This window comes from Lissotriton helveticus, chromosome 2_2, assembly GCF_964261635.1.
Source record: "Lissotriton helveticus chromosome 2_2, aLisHel1.1, whole genome shotgun sequence".
NCBI classification, from domain to species: domain Eukaryota; kingdom Metazoa; phylum Chordata; class Amphibia; order Caudata; family Salamandridae; genus Lissotriton; species Lissotriton helveticus.
The window spans coordinates 472,048,162-472,067,888 of record NC_136060.1 but is presented as its reverse complement, the minus strand read 5'-3'; the positions used below and the strand labels follow the sequence as shown (position 1 = coordinate 472,067,888).

General features: G+C 53.5%; 1 protein-coding gene across 3 annotated transcripts in view; it reads left to right on the top strand.

The window, feature by feature from the left end:
* DNAAF9 (dynein axonemal assembly factor 9) overlaps window positions 1-19,727 on the top strand; it is a 548,844-nt gene that overhangs the window by 466,447 nt on the left and 62,670 nt on the right. For all 3 annotated transcript variants that reach the window (XM_078678718.1, XM_078678720.1, XM_078678719.1), the window contains exon 33: window positions 10,838-10,912. In XM_078678718.1, coding sequence (XP_078534844.1) covers window positions 10,838-10,912 — 75 coding nt within the window. The remainder of the gene's footprint in view (window positions 1-10,837; window positions 10,913-19,727) is intronic.

Sequence of the window (19,727 nt, the reverse complement as noted above, 5' to 3'; positions counted from 1 at the left end):
GTTCTCTGATACGGGATTTTTTCCCTAAGAGTGGTTCCCATGTTTTCTTTGGGACGTGTCTTACCCTAAGTGGGGTACTTGTAGCTATTGTATAGCTCTGTCCTACGGTGGTAGGGTTTGGACTCCCTTTTCCGGGTTCCTCGCCTTTCCTGGCGTCGCTGAATACCACTTGTGTGGTTTCTTTGATCTTTGTCTGGGCATAACGTGCGCTGCTACAGGTTCTGTCATTCTCAGTATCTGCTGCATTGCTGGACCAGCTTTGGCATGCCTTCTGCGGCGTTGTGCTGTGGTGTTTCTGCCCTTTTTCTTTTGTTACGAGTCTGTTTTATTTTGGAGCAAAAAAGCCCCCGACATGGGCACATAGACACAGCGTTAAGCATACAACCTCTATTTGAGGCCGGCTGCGGAGAGTATGCAATAGGGTCACACATAGTGCAGAGACAAACTAGTTAACACAGCGCCTTGCCTACAACCCCAAGGGGGCCGGCCGCGTGGCTTAAGAGTCATTCAGCGCTTAGAGAGCCCCAATGCCAGAGTAGGAAGTACAGGCAAGCAGGCAACAAGCCCAACACTAAGAAGTCAGGAAACACTGGAGAGAGCATAGAAAAAGAAGGAAGAAAGGGAGAGAGAGAGAGAGGGAAAAAGAACTCAGTGACAAAGGACAAGAGGGATAGCGCGCTGGCAGGGTGGATGTGCTGGTCCGTGGGCGAGGGGTGATACCAGGCAGCAAAGGCCGGGCTCTAGAATCCACAGGTCATAAAAGGGAGCTATGGGAGCAATCTAGCGGGGTCCGCAGGGACAACAGCATCCTCAAAGAGACGTAGGGTCCGGAGCCTAGTGGGCATATATCGCGCATGTTCCATTGAGCAAAGGTAGCGCACCAAGGGCTTCCAGACTGTGTCAAAGCGGGTATTACGCAGCTGGAGTCGCGCGGTGAGAAGCTCCATTGCCAAGATGTGCCACAGCCGCACAAACCAGGAGGCAATGGGAGGCGCTTCAGTCTTCTTCCAGTATAAGGCTATGAGCTGCTTGGCCGCACCTAGCATTTACAGTGTTACAATCCAGTCATTACGGATGAGGGCCTTGAGGCCTAGAGGCCTAACCCCCAGTAGGATCGTGGCTATGGCTTCAGGCAAGGGGAACCCCAACACCCCCCTAATGTGGCTAAGGATCTCCTTCTAGAAGACAGTTAGGAGTGAGCACGCCCACCATATGTGCACGAAGTCCCCCGTTGCAGCCCGACATGTCCAGCATAGCGGCGAAGCATTGGGGAACATCTTATGGAGCCGCACGGGAGTGTAATACCATTGAGTTAGAAGCTTATAAGCGTTTTCTCTTTGCGGGATACTCCGGTATACCCTGGGGATGTCTCTCCACACTGCGTCCCACTGTGAGGGTTCAATGTCCGCATTGACCGCAGTCTGCCATTGGCGCTGATATCGATGAATGGGTATAAGTGTTGGGTGCTGCAGGATGTGGTAAATCTGGGAGACCAACCGCTGGGAGCCCCCAAGGGAGCGTGCCAGTTTTTCGAAAGGAGTGAAGGCACGCGTGGCAGCCTGTTACACGTCCCCGTCAGAGACCCAGTGTCGTAGTTGGGCATACTGCAGCAGCGCCGCAGGTTGCACACGGAACTCATCGCAACATTGGTCGAACGATTTAAGTGAGCCCCCATCAAAAAGGTCGCAAATCACTCTACAGTCTCCCTGCACCCAGGGCTCAAACGCCTGAGTTTGATAGGCCGGTGGGAAGTGAGGGTTTGCCACTATGGGAGTATGGGGCGACGGAAACGTAGTGAGCCCCCTGGACACAGCAATGGCATCCCAGATGTCCAGCACCGTTTTCGTGGGTACTGCAACGTATGCACTCTTGGAACGGGCCGTCCGATGGAGCCATGGTAGATCCCAAATGGTATGTCCCGTCACCGCCCTATCCATATGCAGCCATCCTTTTTCACTTTCTCTCACCCCTCCCCCCCCACCCCCCCCCCACTCTATCACAAATCGGAGGTGCGCAGCCCAATAGTAGTGGACCAAATTAGGGCAAGCCAGGCCTCCTCTGTCTCGCGGTGCCATAAGGATTTTGTGAGAAAAACGTGGTCGCTTACCGCCCCAGATAAAGGATATAAGTTCGCGTTGTAAGCTTCGTATGCAGTGGAGCGGGATCGGAGTAGGGAGGCATTGGAACACGTAAAGGATTTTGGGGAGGATCGACATTTTAACAGCATTGAGGCGGCCTAACCATGACAGCATCAGGGGTTTCCACCGCCGCAGGTCTTCCAAAATCTCCTTCCGGCAGTCACGCCAATTGACAGACATCCATTCATCCAGGGAGGGAGTTAGGGTGAGACCCAGATACTTGATATGGCGCTCAGCCCACTGGTAGGGCACAATCCCTTTCAAAGTGGAAAGATCCTCTGTAGGGATAGTGAGATTAAGAGCCCAGGACTTATCGTGGTTAATCTTTAGGCCAGAGGCTCTCTCAAAAAGGCAGAGCACCCTATGAACAGCCGGCAAGGATTCTCGCGGGCGCGTGAGTGTAAGTATCAGATCATCCGCGAACAGTGCCACCTTGTTGTTCCGACCACCGTGCGCTATCCCGTGGATGTCTGAGTCACGCCGGATCAGCTCTGCGAGAGGTTCCACTCCGAGGGCAAATAGAAGGGGCGAGAGGGGGCACCCCTGTGGCACCCCTGTCGAGTGCCCCTATGGATTGTTAGTGGCAACGTTAGGTCACCATTGACCCGGATTCTAGCCTGGGGCCCGATATATGGAGCCATAACCCTAGCAATCATCTTCGGACCCAGCCCAATTTTACGAAGCACCTCTCTGAGGAAGGTCCAATCCACCCGATCAAATGCCTTCTCCGCGTCCAGGGAGAGAAGGCAGGCCGGGGTTTGCCAATGGCGTGCTTTCCCCACCAGGTGCGCAAGTTTGCGGACATTATCTGCCCCCTGGCGATCACGAATAAATCCGACCTGGTCAGGGTCCACAAGCCATTGCATAAACGGGTCTAGGCGTTTGGCGAGAAGCTTGGTGTATATTTTGAGGTCCGTATTGAGCACCCCGGACCCTCCTGGTCCACTCCAGACTCCATTTTAAGTCCACCGCGTGGGCTTGCATTTGCCAAGACTTGTTGCCCCAATCCTGGGTCCAGCGACGTCGACAGCAGATACCTTCGTGGGACAGCTCGCACCTCCATCCTGGTCGCCGACAACGCCTCCTGGTCCGAGAGACTGCAGAGCCCAGCAGCGCCCACTCACCTGGTCGAGGTGACTTCGCCCGGTGCCACTCTGGTGCCCACTCAATCACTGGCTAGTGATTCAGAACTTGGTCCCCTCTGCTTTCAGGTCTTCCTCTTCACTGATCCAGGCTTGGATCATCACGAACTTCTCCACTGGTCGCCTGCCAGCAACTTCTTTCTTCAGGCTCCATAGACTGCAACGAGGATCTCCGACGTCTTTTCAACCCTATGCAGCCGCAGCCCCTGGGCTAGGTAACCTGAGCATTTCGGTGCTCCAGCATAGTCTAACTATCTAAGTGTCAGGATCCTTTGTCGTTTCAGCTCTACCTAGTCGGGTTCGCCCGAGAACACTAACTTGGTCTTTACTAGCCTCCATAGACTTTTTCCCGCCTTACGCGTGAGAGTTCCCACTCTGCACACGACGTCCCTAGGTCTCCTGCTTGCAATCTAAAGGTGCAGTAGTCCAGCCCTAGCGATTCTAAAGCCTATGAGAATAGTACTTACCTGCTAGTAATTTCGCATTCCACTTTTGTAAAATATGGTTTTTCGTGCCCCTCGGGCATTTGTGTAAATTGTGCGACTTTAAGTATTTCTTTAAGAGTTTTGTTGTGTGCTTAGCTCCCTGTCTCATAAAGAGCCAGGGTAGTCTTGTTATAAATAAATATACGTTTATTTTCATAAGAACTTGTGTGGTGTCCTTTCACTTGGTGTTCAAGGGATATATGTGATGGTAAAACAGCTGGCTTAACACGCCCTCGAGAGTCTTAGCCTTAGACTGCTCGTATCCATGCTACTAGGATAGCTGGTCTATAAGGTTGACTTACAACCAATCATCAATAAGGGTTGTTGGAATGATACATAGTGATCACTCGAACAGTGAGCACTGCATATCAGGCCAACTTCTCACACCCGCATACACTATGACTTTGAGGAAGCGCCCATCCCCACTCTTATAGGGTCCGGAGTCTCCCCGCCTAATGCCAGCTCTGCATAGTATGGCCACCCCCGCAGTTTTAGTGTCCGCAGCTGCCCAAAACTGGAGGGGGTATTTGGGGTGGGCCATGCGGTGTGTGTGTCCCTGTAGGAGGTGGGTTTCCTGGAGAAAAATAACGTCAGGTTGCTGTTGGTAGAAATAGCGCCAAACCTGCTTGCGCTTGTTGGGGGAGTTTAGGCCCTTGATGTTGAGTGTCAAAACCTTCAGGGTCCTATGTACAGGCGCAGCCATGGCATGTAGCGAGTAGGATCCGCCCACGCTCCCCGCTCCCACCAGCGCAGGGAAAGGCGACCAGGAGAGCCCCCCTCCCGCCCACCCCCCCCCAGGCGACAGCTGCCACCCCAACCCCGTCTCACCACCCACCGAACCAGAGGAAAGGAAAGAGAAAAAGTCAGAAGGAAGAAAAGCGAAAAGAAGGAGGAGAAGAGGAAGAGAGGGAGAAGGGAACCAATAAGAGACCAACCAGGTCTCGCAATCACCAAGATCAACAAAGGCCAACAGGGCCATATCGGGCTGCCCCAGTAACCGGGCATCCTCTACCCAAGGGTTTGGACGCACTCAGGAATGTCACTCCCTATGGGGCAGTACAGGGGGTATCCACGTGCAGTGTAGAAGGCCTCGACCCCACTGGCCCCGCTGCCCGAACCGGAGTCGGGGGCACCATACAGCTGGACGGAGTAGTCAGGCATGCCAACGACCAGCGCTCAGTCCCCAGTATAGACCAGGTACAGCAATCCAGGCGGGCCCCCCCAGAGTGTCAGGCCCACCACATAAATGACGCCAGCAAGGAGTCGTCCGCGGAAGCCAGAGGCAGTGCAACCCCAAGCCCAGGGTAAGCCAAGACATCCCGGGAGTGCTGGTCAGCCGCTCTACAGGAAGATCAGCGTCTCTGTTGGTGATAGCAGTCAAGAATAGGAGTCCAGGCGCCGCGAGGGGTGTCAGCGCAGCCAGAGGGCCAACATAGCGTCACAGGTCAGTGAACATGGGGACGCCCCACAGCAGCGGCAAGAGTCACCGAAGGAAACGCCATGTCGGGTCCCAGGTCACGGTGTGGACGGGTGTGGAGACTGGCCCTCCCTGTCGCCCTCCAGGGAGCGGATGTGCGCTATGATGTCCTGCTTGGCCTGCGAAGAAGATTTCTCATCCACTGGAGGGGAGCGGCGATGCCGTCGGACCCTGGTCCAGTCCGGGCGAGCAGGGACCCTCTCCTGTTGTCGCAATCTGGAAGGGCTGTGCGCCGGTGATTCCGGCATCTTGAGGAGTTGGGCCGCCTCGTGGTAGGAACGGATGACCCTGCGTTTGTCCTCCCAGTGGAAGATGAGTGCGAAGGGGTGCCCCACTGATAGGCGATGTTGAGAGCCCTCAACCTCTCCGTCACTGGCCGGAAAGCCCTCCGCCGACGCAAGGTGTTAGACGCCAGGTCCTGGAAAATTTGTTTTTTGTGGCCTCCGTAGGTGAGATTGGGCTTGTCCCGCGCCACTTTCAGGATGGCTTCCTTTTCCGTGAAGTAATGCACCCGCGTTAAGATGTCCGGGAGGAGGCCCGCTCTGCCCGCTGGTCCGTACACCCGGTGGGCACGATCTAAAGTCAGGGGGGAAGCGTCCTCTTCCCCCATACCTCCTGTAGGAGCTGCGCCACGTAGGTCAGGATGTCCTTCCCATCCTCATCAAGCGGAACACCTCGGATTCGGACGTTATTGCGGCGGCTTCTGTTCTCGAGTTCCTCCTGCTTAACCTGCAGGTCAATGTTCTGGTCTTCCAGTGCCGTCACCCTCTGCCACAGCTGCTCTTGGTCTTCTGTACGTGCGTCGACGAGTTTTTCCAAGCCATCCACTCTGTCTCCCAGCTCGGTGACCTCCTTGCGCAACTCCTTGACGCATGATTGCACTTCCGAGCGCAAGGAGCCTATCTCCGTCTTAAGCTCGGACATGAAGGAGGCCATAAAGGCCTGGGTCACCGGCTGTGAGTCCGTAGCCGTCTGTGAGGGGCCGTCGGTCGCCGCCGCCGCTCCAGTCTTGCTTCACATAGCCATCACCGACGTGTCCTTAACCGTCGCCGCCGAGTCCTGCTTGCCCCCCTTTGATCTCGTCATCGCCAAATCTGCAGCACGCGCCACCAAGGACAAGGAGGGCGCAGACCAGCGGGCTCAGGGGGGATTTAGCGGGGGGAGGCTCCACACCGGGCTGCGTCTCCGCAAGGCTCTTCACCCCCCTAACGATACAACAGGGGCCCAGACCCCCCAGGCGGTAGCAGTCCAGAGAACAGCGGCCCGGATCTCCCGTTCACCACCGGGCCAGGGCGGAGGGCCCGAACAGTACAGGCAGCAAGCAGGGCCCGGCAGCGTAAAGGGATGATCAAGCCACCACGGTTAGGGGAAGAGAGGCAGTAGGTAGAACGCACACAATGCGTGAAGGCAAATCCCCTGTGGAGCAACGCCTCCAACACCTCGGCAGTGTACTGGGGGCCGCCCAAGCAGGCCAGGTGTGGACCACCTCCACCGCAAGGGCCTCAGGTCCGGCAGCGTCTCAAGTCCCCCTACCAGCTCCGCCGCCTAGACAGGCCCAGGCCACTGCTCAATGCGCAGGGTCCCAATGTTGCAGTGTGTAGGGCAGTTCTCAACGGCAGACGGGCTGTCCACCCGTAAACAGCCCCCAGCGACAGGTCTAAAAGTCCGCAGGGTCTCAGCACCCCCCTACCAATGTCGCACTGTCAGCTAGGGGGACAGGGCACAGCCAGTCAAGGCCCCGGCGAGCTCGCTGGTGCGCTGTAGCGTACAGCAGGGTAAGGCCCGTCAGGCAGAGACCAACCCAGGCCCCAGGGGCCCCAATCTGAGCCGCCCGACTCCCGAGGAGGGCCCGCAGCACCCCACCGCTCCTCACCTTGCAGGCCAAGTCTCGGGGCAGATCTGCGGGGTTTCGCGCCGCCAAGGCACACAAGGGGGGCGGCCAACGGGCAGCCGAAGACGTAGCTCCACTCCGTGTTGTCCGTTTCGGGGGGTCTCCGGGTCTCAGCACTCCCACGCCAATCGCTGCATGCAGGCCAGGCTCAGGCACGTAGGGGGTGGAAGGGGCGGAGGGACGCAGGAGTACAGGCCGCAGCCCGCCAATACTGAGCCGCCACAGACACCAGGGCCAAGGGGGCGTCCCTCACGCCCCACTCCAGCCGCCGCAGCCCCCAGCAGGTACAGCTCACCTCTGCCGGTGCGCCGTTCACCCAGGGTGCAGTGTTCAGGCAGCGCCGCCACCACTCGCATTTTCCGCGCCGGGTGGGTGATCAAAATGGCGGCTGGTGCGGCGCATCGAGCCCGCCTCACTCCCCCAGCGTTGCGACCCCCAGGCAGGCCAGCACCAAGGGTCCCCGCTCTCCCGGGCCTCCACACCGCTCACGGGGGAGCCCGTCTCCTGCTGCAAAGCTTGTCACAAGGACCGGCGGTCGGCCCGACTTGAGGGCACGAAGGTCGTCACCGGTCCAAACCGCTGCAGCGCCCGCCGGGCTCCGGTGTCGCAAGCCAGCAACAGAGCTCGCACCCGGGCTGCCTTCAAGTGTCTGCCAGTTGCCACTCAGGAGCCGCCCTTGCCCAGGGGGAAGAATCCGCCGCCAGCCACGAAACCAAAATGGCGGGCGCGACTGCTCTCCGGGACTGCGCCGGCACTGCACGGCTCTCCAACAGCACCCGGGATTTCCTCCGTCGCCCCCGCAGCGCCTCGGCTGGACAGGGGTCCCTCCATGCCTCGGAGACGGTAAGCAGCCCCCAAACTCCGCTGATGATAGCTTAAGCAGGCAGCGGGGCACCGGAGCTCGTCGGAGGCACGACCTACTCAATTGCCGCCGAAGCCACGCCTTCTGCCCTTTTTTGTCCGGCGTTTCGGCCCGGTCCTCTGCCTGGTGTTCCGGGGGGATGGGATTTCCTGGTATTTTCCTGTGTTCTGGTTGATGGCTTTAGTCCGTCCTACGTATTTCTCCTTTTCTCTTCTGGCTGGTCCCACTTCTTTTCGTGGGTCAGTTTATGTCTAGAACGGTCTCCCTTTAGGGGTTGTTCTGGATGTCCCTGGCCCTTGCCTTCGTCTTGCGCTCGGCTTGGTCTGTGCGCTCGGTTTCATGGTACTTGCCAGCTGCGCACACCTGCTCTTTCTGGTCCACAGCCGGGGACTCTGGCGTGTGCCCTTGTGCTCCTGCCTCTTGTTCTGCTGGAGCCTTGCGAGACTACGTCTTTCTTCTCACACCTGCCTTTCTTGGCTGTGGAGCCGTTCCTGCCTTTTCCGCTGACTCGAGGCTGAGGCCGGTTCAGCTGTCCCCTTCACTGTGTGTGTTCTCCTGTGGAGGGCTTTCCCTCCATTTCTACCTCTTCTCCTTGGAGTTTGGGGTGATTCTTTTCTTCCTCGGGACTCATCTGCTGTTTTCTGTCCCTCCGGGGCTTTCTGGCGGATGTCCATGGTACCTTATATGGGCTTGGGGTATCCTGGCCTCCCTTCGCCTCGTCCTTGCTTCCTTCTGCATGGGGGGGGGGGCTAGACCGCCCTTCTTGTCCCCATTACACATCCCCTGCTGGGACCCTGTGTTTCTTCCTACTGGGAGTCTCTCTTGCAGGCTGTCCTCCCTTCTGGGTATGGCTAGGGTATCTATGCTAATGCTACGTTAAGGAATCTGCAGCTAGTAGTCTCTATCAGATGTACGAGTTACTTACCTTTGGTAACGATGTATCTGGTAGAGACGATTCTAGCTGCAGATTCCTCCACGACCCGCCCTTCCTCCCCGTTCTGTGAGGACCTTCAGCTTGCTCTTCTACACTCGCCTGCCTTCGGGTGGTTTTGTCTTCTGCAAGTGTCCTCTTTCGCTTCCTCCCTAGTGGGATGCTCGTTCTGTTTGTTTGATCCACTCCTTCTTGTCTGGTGATTGGTTGGCGGGTTCATAGGTACTATTGCATCCCTGCACCCTGTTCTTCCAGTGTGGGGCCTACTCATGCCCTTCTCCCTTTTTCATTGCTTGAAATTTCTGACTCCTCTGCAGTCCTCTGAGTTGGGGTCTCTTGGCTGTACCTCGACCCTTAGCTCTTTACAGGGTATGGGCCTCTCCTTGCTGGTGTTGTCTTGGGGTGCATTGTCGTTACTCTTCTGTTCTGGCCTTGTTGTCCCTCACTGTTTACAGACTGGGGTTGCTGGCCCCTTTCGTCTGCTGTGACACTTTTCACATGCTTTTCTGCCCCCAGGGAGAATGTTGTTTTTACTTGCAGGGTTGCTTCGCAGTAGCTGTGCTCTGCTCTTCCCTTCTATGACTTTTGGTGCCATAGTGCCTGGCACTCTCCCGGATGGTGCTGTTCCTCACCATTCGTTTTCTTCCCTTTCTGTTTATCTGATTTTTTCGCACACTGTTCCCATATTCTCACAGTTTTTGTTTGTGATGGCTCCGTGTTGTGGCGTGGAAAAGTTCTCCGAAGAAAACTGATGATGGCGGGTGGGGCTTATGTGGCCTTGCTGACGTCACGTCCTCGGACGACGCCAGGGTGGGGTCACGTGGTACCGCACCCCGGCATGCAGAGATGCTGTGGCAAAGAAAATTTTCCGGATCCAGTCTTACGCCTGGGGATAATTCTACGTTAAGGAATCTGCGGCTAGAATAGTCTCCACCAGATACATTGTTACCAAAGGTAAGTAACTCATACATTTCCACAGCTCTACGTCCGATGGCGTGGCCAGTTATTGGAAAGATGCATGTCAGCGCACATAGGTGCCGCATGTATAGGGGCCCAACATTGTATCCGGAGTGGAACGGATCTGATGTGGTGCGGCACAATACCATCTGTCAACTCATGAAGGAATTGCTGAAAGGCCTGCATCTGGTTCCTGGGAAAATTCACTAGGTGAGGGGTTTCCTTTTTGTCTCTCCCAGAAAAAACACTAGAATGACTACTGTGAGAGTATTTTTGTAAACTCATCTAAATCTTATATTGAATAAGTCTTCGAAGTAGTCCGTAAGAACCATTGTTTCTATACTGATCGTTATACCTTGGGTGTGAGAAATGCTGTGTTGCGTCACAGTTTTTGACTCGAGTCAGTATGTTATTCAGGTGATCTACAGGCCAGAATAGCTGCTCAGACATCCTGCAATTGAAAGCTGTTTGGTGAAAAAGCAGATTGTGTGCTAGAGACGTTCAGCACAAGCCAGGCTCGGACTCGTTAGCTGAGCTCAGAAGTTGTCTGTTCAGTGAAGCTATATTTATCTGCTATTAGGAGTTGGTTAGGGCCCGATGAAGATCATGTCTGTCTTAATATGTAAAGCTATAGCATCTTAAAATGGTCTACTTTCTTTTTCACATAGCTGCTTCGGTGGCTGCCTCCTGATGTCCTGTATATGTTTAAACAGGTGTCTCTATCAAGCATGCTGAACGAATACAGTATTCGCCAGAAAAGCAAAAAAAGTTTTCAAAATAATGCAAACACACTGATCCTCAGAAACCCAAAGAGAAATGTATTATTTCTATACAATGTATCCCATGAAGCAAAGCACTCTGAGACTAGTGTTTTCTTTTAGCTTTGATAAAAAAAAAAAAAAAGCCCAGGTTGTAAAAGTAATTCTAACCTCTTCTCCTGTATATTTTTTTCAGCGATTAAGTCCTGCATTAAGTCGAGTCCTTTTACCGGAAATGTTTACCACATTTTGGGCAGAGTTAAGTTTTCAGGTAAACAGTTTTAAACTCTCATTCCACACTTACCTTTATTTATCTTGACAAACTTGAATCTACCTTTTACCCACACTACTGTTTCTGTTTATTTGGACCTGTGAACTGCTCAAATCTCCATTCTTTTATTGAAACCATCATCAGCATCTGGGACCGTGTCATGATAGAGGAAATGTAATACACTTCAAAGTTATGTAAAAACACGTACTATGTTCATAAGAATACTACAATAGGTTTCCAACTTATTACAGTATCTCCTGCAGCTGTTCAGACTTAATAAACATTAGAAATTGTGGAGTGCCAGGACCTAGCAGACTTGTGCATGTTTGAACATGTGGCCATGAATTTCAGTTCATTCTCTATATGCCACCTTAACCTAACAATACTATGTACTACCAGTCATCTGTGTTTTGGGGGTAAAGCTCCACTCAAGTAAAGTGTTGTTAATGGTATTAGGTGAGATGTGGGAAATAGACAACTAGATTTTTCACATTTTGTGCCTACAGAAAACCCTGGGCTGCTTTTTCTACTGGTGTAAACAGGGCATGCCGTGAATTATGTAACTTGTTTCATTCTCTGAATTAAATTGACACCTTGATATTAGCCTGCCTTAACCCAAATACTCATGCATTCCCATACAAAAAAGGGGACATTTTTGCAAGCAGAGACAAATAAACTTTGTGATCTGGAAGAAACATGTTATTTATAGATTCTTTACCTTAGAATCACCCCAGGCGTCAGACTGGATCCGGAAAGTTTTTTCGTCAGCAGTACCTCTGCGCATCGGAAGGTGGCGTTGGTCGGCTCCGCGTCCTTCGGTGCATCCTCAGCTCTTTGGGACTCAGTTGAGAACCTTCTCCCTTCCGTTCCAGAAGGACCTCGGGCAGAGTTATTTCGTCTTCTGCTGTATGGCAGACTAATTTGCATACAGCCAGGTTCTGAAACTGGGATGGTGCAATGAGCTAAAAAACGGTGTTGGATCTAGCCCTGATCTCTTGACTGGGTGAGAGTATTCTGCTTAATTCAGAGACTCTGTCCATCACCACCCCTTGTTGTAAATAATTTTGTCCACCCTAAGCGTGGAAGGGTATACTCAGATGTGAGTCCCTTGCTCATTGCACCATCAGGATTCAAGCAAGCCGGGCCGAAGACGGCTGAAATGCCAGAAACCGGTCCCCGGAAGCTTGTTTCCTTCCCAGTGTAAGAATTGGCTTTTGTAATCTGGTCTGCCCTGTTCCCATGATGCACTGGGCCAGGGACAGACTAATTTGCATACAGCCAGGTTCTGAAACTGGGATGGTGCAATGAGCTAAAAAACGGTGTTGGATCTAGCCCTGATCTCTTGACTGGGTGAGAGTATTCTGCTTAATTCAGAGACTCTGTCCATCACCACCCCTTGTTGTAAATAATTTTGTCCACCCTAAGCGTGGAAGGGTATACTCAGATGTGAGTCCCTTGCTCATTGCACCATCAGGATTCAAGCAAGCCGGGCCGAAGACGGCTGAAATGCCAGAAACCGGTCCCCGGAAGCTTGTTTCCTTCCCAGTGTAAGAATTGGCTTTTGTAGTCTGGTCTGCCCTGTTCCCATGATGCACTGGGCCAGGGACAGACTAATTTGCATACAGCCAGGTTCTGAAACTGGGATGGTGCAATGAGCTAAAAAACGGTGTTGGATCTAGCCCTGATCTCTTGACTGGGTGAGAGTATTCTGCTTAATTCAGAGACTCTGTCCATCACCACCCCTTGTTGTAAATAAGCATGGCAGGAGAATGGCACAATTCTCCCTTAGGTCTTCCTTTGATGCAAATGACTCTATGGGACAAGTGCTTGCTCGCGCGGTGGCTTTACACCTCTATGCTTGGCTGCGCGACAGTCGCTTCCCAGATAATATTCGGGATGCCCTCAGAGATCTGGCGTTCAATGAGGTAGATCTTTTTGACCACCACGCGGATTCGGTGGTCTCCTGTCTCTTGTCCAGGCTGCAGTGAATTTTTGTGCCTTATTTTATGACACCCCCCCCTCTGCACGGGTTGGTTATAGTGCCCGGTTAGTGTTCATGGCTGGTTAGCCATCTCTATGTTCGTTCAGTACAGCCGTTTGGCTGATTCTCTAGTTTTCATGTCCTCTGACTGTGTGCTTAGCCCAAGAGGACACTCCTACGGGGGAATTAGCCTTACCCTATGTTGGGTATTTGCTCGCATTGCGTTCTGCCTTTGCCTTGGTACGCTCCTATGGAGTTTTTTCCTGCGGACAGCCTTCTGGGAGTCACTTGTCTGTTTCAACAATTCCCTATGTGTAGCGTTGCTCTATTGCCTGTCTGGGTTGGTCTATCTGCACTGCATCGTAGCCTAGCATTGGTTCCTTGCCGTGCCGTGTCTTATTTATGCAGGCCTGGCAAAACACCTTGTTGTCGCCAGTTTTTTCACAACTGACATCCTATTTGCCGCTGTGCGGCCTGCTTCTTGATTATTTATTGATACAGATTTGGACATGCTGCCCTTTCTAGGTGTGTCCTCCAAGGCAGTGGTTTAGCAGGTGTTCTCTGCTGTGTGTAGTTGTGACCTCCTTCTGGCCGTTATCCTACCACAATTTCCATATTCCCTGCTGTTTCCGTATGGGTGTTTACACTCCCTTACATTGACATGGTGTGCTCTCAGGGGCATGTTTTCTTTACAATACTCGCTTCTTGGGGTCCGGGACATTTCCATTTGTCCTTACTATTTCCACTATCTGATAGAGACTACAAGCCGCAGATTCCTTCACATAGAATTATCCCCAGCCGTGCGACTGGATCCGGAGACTTTTTGCCACAGCATTTCTGCACGCCGGGGGAGGGGCGGCATCCCGCGACTCCGCCCAGGCGTCGCCCGCGTACGTGATGTCAGCGAGGTTACATAAGTTCCACCCCGGTGCGCCTATGTTTTTTACTTTTCCGCGTGCAATGCGAATCCAGTCTCTGTTCCGGCCTATTTGGGCCCCCCTTTTTTCTTCCTGATTGTGATATTTTGTGCGGAACAGTGTGCGAGTGCCTTCGTGCTTCAAGTCTTGCACGTCGTGTGGGCGTTTTATGTCGGTGACGGACCATCACCTCATTTGTGTGTGGTGTTTAGGGGAAGATCATGGCACCACTGATTGTGAGGTGTGCCAACAGTTGAAGCCGAAGTCGCGCAGGAGCGACGGATGAAACTTCTCTCAGCGCATCTCTCAAGGTCGGCTTCATCCCCTCGGTCAGCCTCGGCTAACGGTTTCAGAAACGGCCCTCGTCTGCGTCCTCGTCCCTCTCTGATGGTGCGAGAGCGTCGCTCCCCGGTGGGTAAGTGTTGCCGTTTTTTCCCCGGGGGCTGGTGTCTGGCCTGCCGGGAGCATGGGCTCTCTGCGGGTGATGCGGCCCCGCCTGTCATCCTCCTGTCCACTGTTTCCTGGTGAAGGGGCGTCGAGAGTCCAGATGCGGCGGCTTTGCAGGCCTCGCTGACGTCTCCTCCTTCCCCTCATGGGGCGTCAGCGGATCCCTTGCATTGCGCGGGCACATCCGCGGCACTGCCGGCGGCTCCAGCGTCGACTTGTTTGGCTCCAGGCTTGGGGGATGTGGTACTGTTGGGGTGCGGCCTTTCAGGGGACCCTCCTTCGGACCACGGCGCCCAATAACCATCAGGGACCACCGGGTCACATACCCCTCCTTTAACAACCATCTCGACAGGGACCCACCCCCTCCCCCCAGGGCAATGCTGCCCCAGACTCTCTCCCTCCCTCCTCGGACTCTCCCCCCTCACCCAAGGGCATTGCTGCCCCAGATACCTTCCCTCCCTCCTTGGGTAACATGACACAACGCCTCATCCTCCTAGAAACTCAGCTCGAAATCCTGATCCGAGGCCTGAACGAAACTCTATCCAACCTGACCTTGTCTTGAAAGCCCACACAGACACCCACCGAGCTATCTAGTCTCAACCAACCCAATCAAGGCAAGGTTTCACCCCCTAGCGAGCCTCATGGTCCCCCCATACCACGACTCTGGTCCAACAGAAAAAGGAATGATAATTGCTACGAAAGACCCAAAAGAGCAACAACCTCACTTTCCCCTCAGCAACTGGCTCACCTAGACTCATCCTACGACCATCGGCGAATTCCTCCCCCAAATCATCGATCCAAGTAATTATGGGATTTAGAAGTGAACACCCCACTATGAGAGTCCCCAGACCCCCAGCCCACCTAGAGCCCAATCCACCAAGAACAGGAGCAAAGAAGCACTCCCAGTCAACTGCATGCTCCTTAACTGCTGATCAGCCTCTAAACATGCAACCGAACTAGCAGAAGCCATCCTCTCCCATGATAAAGACATAGCATTCATAACAGAGACCTGGCTCAATAATCTCTCCTACCCCAGCATAGACATGCTGGTGCCTCCCAGATTCACAATGATCAACAAAGACAGGCAAGTGAAAAGAGGTGGGGGCATAGCAATCATCCACAAGAACAACATCTCCGCCACGGAAACCTCATCCTGGCTGTACAGCTCCTTTGAATGTCTCTCAGTCATCATCAAAACACACGACACTAGGGCTACACTTTGCCATTTTCTATACCACTCCCCAGGCAACTCCTCAGAACTCGGGGTTCACCTTTCTGACCTGAATGCCTATTGCACACTCAGCAACTCTAACAACATAATTCTAGGCGACCTCAATCTAAGAAGGAACGAAACGTAAAATCCGCTCATTCAAACCCTAAACACCTACTTCTAGAAAACAATCTGACCCAACGCTGCTCAGAAGAAACTCATCATAGAGGAGCAATTCTCGACGCAATTATAGCCGAAAGCAATGCAATCTCCATCGACCCCATCCTCCCCGTTGACTGGTCCGATCACCACATAGTTCTTTTTCACATCAACCATGCGATCTTGTCCTATCTAATCCCCAAGCAAGACCCCCCAAATGGGTCAGGAACACAGCCCAGATCCCTCGAGCTGACCTAGAAGAAAGAATTAGCTTGCTCCTCCCCAACACCACTGACCATCTCTTAACTACCGAATTCTCCTCTCTCGACAACTCCAATATGACGCGCATCCCGGATCACCTTGCCCCCATGAAACAAAAAAATCCAGAACATTCCCTCCAGATCATGGTTCTCCTCTGACATCAATGATGACAGAAGACAGCTAAGAGCCGCAGAAAGAATCTGGAGGAACAATCCCTCCGTCCTCCATCGTGATCAACTCTAAGTAGCCCGCAGGACGTACAAAAAGCACGTTAAGAACAAAAAGACAGCTTTCTTCTGCTTTGCGCTAAATAACGCAAAAAAAAGGCCCAAAGAGCTTTTCAATATTATCAGGAATCAATCCTCTAAACCTACACCCTCCTCAACACAGGCATCCAAAGAACGATGCGACAACTTTGCCATCTTTTTCAGTGACAAAATCATCAAGCTAGATCTCTCACTTGGCTGAAATCTCATTCCCTCCACCGAGATCAAATCGACCGAAACTCTTGTTAGCACCTCCTTGAACCCCCCAAAACATTGGCCCTCCTTCATTCCCATCCAGGAAGCAGAGATAGTCAAACTAATGTCCAATGCTAAACCCTCATCCCACGCCCTGGATCAGCTACCCTCTGACCTGGCCAAAGAACTGAAGCTCGTCCTAGCCCCGCTATGCTGCAGGATCATTAACAGCAAACTGAGCTCTGGAATCGTACCCGACTTCCTCAAAGTAGGCCAAGTAACGCCACTGCTGAAAAAACCAGGGCTAGACACTGAGGATCTGAATAACTTCAGACCTGTATCGAACCTACCTCTTTTGTCCAAGATCTTGGAAAGATGTGTACTCCCTCAGTTGACCCAACACTTGGATAACCTCAATCCCCTAGATCCCCATCAATCGGGCTTTAGAAAAGGCTGCAGTACCGAATCCCCAATCCTCAATGTCATAGACGATCTACTCAAGTCACTTGACTCGTATCAATGCTGCCTTCTCATCCTTCTAGATTTATCGTCCGCATAATACAGTTGACCACAAATTGCTCATCAAGGTTCAACAACAAAGGGCCGGTCTGGTTCTCTTCCTTTCTCCACAACCACTCACAAAGAATAAAAAATTAAAAACTTTGAGTCCGACCTCCATCCGGTCACCAGGGGTGTTCCACGAGGGTCAGTGCTCTCCCCTCAGCTTTTCAACATTTACATTGAACCCCTCCCCACTCTACTCAGGAAATCCAACATCCCCTTTCACTTATATGCAGACGACACGCAACTCTATCTGGAAACTACTTCAATTAACGACATCCAGAGACTTAACACCACGCTCAAGGAGGTTCAACACTGGCTCACAAGTATTCACCTGAAACTCGACCAAGAGAAAACGGAAATGCTTCTCATCTCCAACAAAGACGAAAAACCCCCAATCAAAGAATGGCTCAAAGCCATTGACGCCTTCAATGGTATCCTCACATTATCCGATTCGGTAAAATCGCTAGGAATTACCCTCGACCCGAAACTGGACATGAAGAAACACATTACAAGATCCGCTAAAAGTGCCTTTCTCAACCTGAAACTACTATACAAAATAAAACCCTTCCTCCCACCCATGGACCGTCAACCAGCCACCCAAGCACTGGTACTCTCCAGAATAGACCCTGACAGGGACAGCTAAATCTCACCTCGCCCCCCTGAAGACAACCTTCAATGCAGCTGCCAGAATGGTTACGAGAACTAAGAAATTCGAACACATCTCTCCCGCTCTCAGAGAACTTAAATGGCTCCCAGTTGAGTTGCGAGCCAGCTTTAGAACAGCCTGCCTCACGCACAAAGCTCTGCACACTGGCAAACCGGAATACCTGGCCGCCAAACTCAAAAGGGCCGGCCAGTCCAGAAACCTCAGGAGCTCCAACTCTCTACTACTCATCCCGCTAAAAACCCGCAAGCAGAAAACCGCAACCAAATCATTTGCTGGAAACGCACAAAAAATCAGGAACTCCATCCCCCCAACATCAGACCAACCCCCTTGTTTCCAAAATTCAAGACACTACTCAAAGCCCTCTTCCTCGACCGCTCTCGAACAGATAGAGCCAAGGAAGTTCCTTAGCCGACGCTCCACCTTACTTAATTTGGGACCGATGACACTGATTCGGATTAAGAAAACTTGCTGTGTACGAACTAATTGAACAATGAATATGCTCGGATGATCGTCTGTTTGTCTTGCACCCTCCTCCCCTTTGCCCCTTCCCTTAGGTACCTGTTCCCTACCCGGCGTGATCCCTCATGCTCTTCCAATTACCTCTACCGTCTATTTGCCCATAATTGTTTATGCTGTAAAGCGCTCTGATACCCCTGGGTCCAGCCAGCGCTATGTAAAACTCCTAAAATAAAAAAATTAAAAAAACTCTGCCTCCCCGCAAACTCCCGCGGGACTCCCTGTGGTGTCGTGGGAGGTCGCTGGGGCTCGGGTCGCATCCCTGAGCCTCGCGCGGTCTTCTGGACAAGTGGCGGCCTAGCCCACGGCTGAGCTGACACCGCCACGGAGCCGGCGCCTGCTGGACCGGGCGGCGCTACAGGGGTTGGTGGACCCTCCTCGTCCCGCTCTGGGTCGAGGCTGGACAGGGACCCCTTGTCCTCCTCCGGGCCGCTCTCATTACTCCACGCAGGCCGCTGCCTCGCCGGAGGGCGAGTCGGAGGTTGAATCGGCCCTGGCGCCGTCGTATAGGTCGCCGGGCCACCTCCGTCACATTCTGGGCCAAGGCTGGCGGAGGGCTTCGTGTCACTCCCCTGGTCCTTCTCGTTCCTCCACGCAAGCGGCTGCCTCGGCGGAGGTCGAGTCGACGTAGTTCCGGCGCTACCCCTTGGCTGCTCCGGCTCTGCTCCGGTCCCCGGCGCGGTGTTGCTTTGAGGGGCCCTATCCGGCGTCTCCTTCGGCGTCGGATGGTGTTGTCGTCCTGCGTCAGGCGGCGGACTCTACGGCTCCAGACAGGCGCCTGATCGCGGATTCGTCTTCGGATGCTCCCTCTTCTCTGGAGGTTGGGTGCCTACTGGTGTCATCCTCCCCGGAGATAGGCCGCCGCATGGTGGCTTTTTCACTGGCGTCATCGAAGGGCGGCTCCCAGCCATTTCCGAGGCCAAGATGTTGACCAGAGGAGCAACAGGTTTCCCACTCTTCGGTTCCTTCTGACTTCCAGGTCCGGCCTTTGCCCGCCCCGCTTGGCTTCGGGGACGGCCCCCTTAGTTTATAGCCGTCGCCCACTGAGGAGCTGCTTTCTCCACCGTGGGGCCCTATGGAGGCGGGTGCAGCCTTCGCTCACGCAGTGTCCATGGCTGTGGGCATTCTGCGCATGGGTGACCTGGTTGCTCGTTTCCCAGCGGACCATCTCTTGGAGGTTCTCCATCAGGGCTCTTTGGTTGACATCCTGGTTGGTACCTAGGCACGGCCCTCCTCTGGTGACCCTGTTGATCAGGCCATTGCTCACCGGCATCGCCCGGCACCAGACGATCCTCTCTGCTTGTCCGTTCACCCTAGAGCTCAGGGTCTGGTTTTCTAGGCGGCTTGCGACTTGCAGCCTTCTTCCGCTCTGCCATTGCTACCTCCCACTGGAGAGTCTCGGTGGCTGGAGACATGTGGTCGCCACACTTTCGCCTCTGCCAGTGCGGGCATCCGTGCCTTAAACACGTCTTGCCTGTTCGCATGTGCTTCCTCTGCCCTTTGGCACTTGGTTGAGCTCCTTCTTCTTCTCTCCCAGAGGGGCCCCAGGCTGACTTGCATCGTCTTCTTCTTGATAGCCGGGGAATGGCACAATTTTCCCTTCGATCAGCCCTGGACGCTACTGACTGTGTA